General features: G+C 33.1%; 1 protein-coding gene across 1 annotated transcript in view; it reads right to left on the reverse strand.

Moving 5' to 3' along the window:
- Positions 1-3,326, reverse strand: part of LOC110035778 (transcription factor ILR3-like) — a 35,442-nt gene extending 32,116 nt beyond the window's left edge. The window contains exons 1-2 of the mRNA XM_020740068.1: positions 2,975-3,326; positions 2,718-2,780 (exon numbers count right to left, since the gene is read on the reverse strand). Coding sequence (XP_020595727.1) covers positions 2,718-2,780; positions 2,975-3,087 — 176 coding nt within the window. The 5' untranslated portion in view covers positions 3,088-3,326. The remainder of the gene's footprint in view (positions 1-2,717; positions 2,781-2,974) is intronic.
- Between the last annotated feature and the right edge of the window lie 381 nt (positions 3,327-3,707).

Raw genomic sequence — 3,707 nt, forward strand, 5'->3', positions numbered from 1 at the left:
AAGAGTGTTAAGTGCTAGAATTGTAAATACTAGTGTTTCGAGTAACATGTATATAATTTCCCCTACAATTAATATTAATAATACAAAATTATGCTTAGATTTCTGACAATGGCGCAAAATTAAAATGACTAGCTAAAAAGATGTATGCAAATGCCTATGTCGTGCAACTAATATAAAGTGAGTACAGTATTGCTTTCCAAAAGTTCATAATTAAAAATTTTAATACATTAAATATTAGTTTTATATTATCTTAATTTTTATTGAACTTATTTTTATAAAATTATTAAGATACTAAGTAAAGCTTTGAGTAAATAAGCATAAATCTAGAACTTGATGTGTGATGGCAAATTAAGATAACAACCTAAATTAATGACACCTATTTCTTGTTATTCTATAAATCGACTTTAAGTGGTCAATCTAAAATAAATTATTCATTAATCTTCAACAATAATTAGGAAATCTAAGTAACCTTCTAAATTTAATAAGTACATATGAATAAAAAAATTTATTGTTTTTTAGGATTACGTAAATATGAATAAAAAAATTTATTGTTTTTTAGGATTACAAATTCCAAGTAAAAATATATCCATCCTACTCAAGGATTTGTCAATATAATTTAGTTGTTCCTCCATGACATCCATAAATCACACTGTTTGAAGTAAGCATATGGCAATACGTAAATTCAATGAGTTTGAAATGAATTGAACAATTACTAACATACAACACAAAAATTAAGATTTTAAATGGAATAATACATATGGTTTTAACACTTGTACAGGAAAAATACAAATAGTATCAAACAAATGTTCCGAAATCTCTAAAAAAAATGAGAATAAGATGAAAAAATCAGGTTTAATTGCACATCTTTTCCTTGAACTCTCTTCTCCTTCCTTCTTTTCTCCTCCTTAGTTCTTTCGGGAGCTCTCACACACTTACACTCTTACACCCTTACACTCACTCTCTACATTCACCAAAATAACTAAGTGCCCAATACAATCTCTAAAGTCCCTATTACAATCAGCACGAATCTCACTCAAGTAATTCCTACAACTCCATGAGTAACTTACCAAATTGGCTGGGAAACCACATTAAAACTGAAATTGTTGGATCGTCGGGGTGCGGAGCTATCTCTTATGGTGCCAAAAAGCTGTTTGTAAAATGCAATGTTAACATCTAGCTCCGAGGCGCTAAAGAACCTGAACTCTTTGCATTTTAGGCTAATTTTAACTCCTTCCGACGTCGAGGCAATACAAAATTTGACTCCATAGTGTCACTCTCTCTATCCTAACATCTATTTTCTCCCTTTATTTGACATTGCAACACTATGAACCGGTGTCATGACATTAGGCCCTAAAGTATTAGAACAATTTTTTACATCTCTAACATCGTAGCATCGATCAAATAGAGCAGAGGCACCATCTGTAGCATCACAATGCTTGTTAATCAGCACCCAAGCATCGTGCTCTAAATTTGTTGGCTATTTTCTACACTAGAAGACACCATGACGCTTTTGGATATAAAGCCCAAGAGCTGTCTTAATTTTCTTCAATTTTTATCCATTTCTTTTACCATGAGGATTTTGGTCGCAGATACCATAATTTATAATAATATATTATAAAATGATATGATTTTTAATTAAAAAATACATTTATTTATTAATTATTTATTTTACTCAACTCACTCAACACGAACTTCAATATATGTGACTTTATTAATAAGAGAGCTCAGGGTGATATCACACGACATACAATTTCACGAATATATGGAAAGCATATATAATACATTTAACTCGTTCATCTCAACATAAGATTATTTGTAATTTAATTATTGGTACCAAGGTGTCACTGAATTTGAAACTTTGCTTGATATGTTCCAGGCTATAAAGAAAATTTCTTAGGAAGCGAGTAATTTTATGTAGATCATAAGGATAAGAGTTATAATTGCAACTCATTTTAATATGGCCCACTGCTAGATCTGAGATCCAAACACCTATATCACTCCAATAGAGAAACAAAACTTCAAACTGCAACTCACTTTAATGCGGACCACTTCCGGAATTGACATACAAACACCTATATCACTTCCTAGGAAAAAAAATATAGCCCATAAACTACAGACACCATAATCTTGTAATAGAGAAAAATTCACATTAAATACAAGCTTTGATTCAAATACTCTCATAAATCATTCTTCCTACAGTCGTCAATAGATGAATAAAAGCCAAATGGCACATATGCACAAAAACTTAATGGGATAACATAGAAAATTAAATACCCATATCTAAAACAAAGAAAGAGAATGATTAAAAACTTTAAAAAAAAAAACAAAACCCCGAGTCTCAACCAATCATCTTCCAGTGGGAAATCCTCGGAATAAATACCCATATCTAAAACAAAGAAAGAGAATGATTAAAAACTTTAAAAAAAAAAAAACAAGAACCTCGAGTCTCAACAAATCATCTTCAAGTGGTAAATCTTAGGAAAGACAACAAGCACTTCATTTTTCGAGAATCTTTGCTAGAGCTTTTCTATCATATAAGAATCACAAAACAAGATGGGAAAAAAAAAACTCTATTTCACAATCAATTCATTCTACTAATACCTTATAGGAAAATAATCGAGTAAAAGCTGCCAAAAGATCGGTAGAAAACTTGCGATAAAAGGAAAAAAAATTTCCTAGTAATTCCGACCGGATAAAAAGAATTTGAAGAAGAAAACCTTTTCATAGACCCGATCTGCTCTCGACCGCAACCGTTACCGTGCACCTCCTTAAAACCAGATCTGCAAAACAATTATCCGAAATAAAGAACGCAAGGAAAATATAAGAAATCGGTGCACCGATGAAAACATCGTCAAGCAAATCCTAACGCACGAAACTCCAGAACCCATGGCAAGGCAAGGCAATGCACGAGACATTTTTCCTCCATAACGAAACATGTACCAGAAAAAGAATATAGGTTCATAATTCTACGTACTCAGCAGCCAGTGGCGCGACATCGCAGAAGCTCTCGAGGGCACAGCGCAGCTCACAGTCCGATCCACCTCCGGCGTCATCGATCCAGTAATCGGGGATCGTATGAGGTTCCATTCCGGAACCCGATCAAGATACGCAAAATCAGAATAAGTTACGAACGGATTCTTAGTTGGATTAGGATTAGGGTTAGGGTTCGGAAGAATGGGCGAAAGAAGCGGAACGAAGGAGATGGCTAAGAAGTGGTTTTTGCAAAGAAAACTGTGGGCATGACAACAACACACGCCAAGGGACTGTTAAAGTTTTCAGCCAGAACGGAATTTATTAGCTGATAATGATGCTCGTGCCTTTCCCATCTCCATCTTAAATTTAATTAAATTTGAAGCAACTTTTTCTAAAGGTATACAACAGCAAGCTTTTAATACTAAAGGGGGGGTCAACTGCATAATTCTTTTTTCTCTGTCATGTTTGAGCGTCATATTTTTATTTAGTTATAATAAATTAAGATCATTTTTTATATAATATGCCTAAGTCCTTTTAAGTGTACCAAGGTGTACCACTATCTTTTTTAATATGTCAAATCTAAAATATCATCTCACCTAACTGGTTCATCAAAGGGTTGAAATTTAATGTGACTAAATCATCCAAGACGACTCTCTTCTCTGTCACTGGAGCTACACAAACCCTATCACGAATATATTTATTTCACATTTGCCTCTAAGTATTAAGCTACTCAT

The sequence above is a fragment of the Phalaenopsis equestris genome, unplaced genomic scaffold (genome assembly GCF_001263595.1).
Source record: "Phalaenopsis equestris unplaced genomic scaffold, ASM126359v1 Scaffold199816, whole genome shotgun sequence".
Classification (NCBI taxonomy): domain Eukaryota; kingdom Viridiplantae; phylum Streptophyta; class Magnoliopsida; order Asparagales; family Orchidaceae; genus Phalaenopsis; species Phalaenopsis equestris.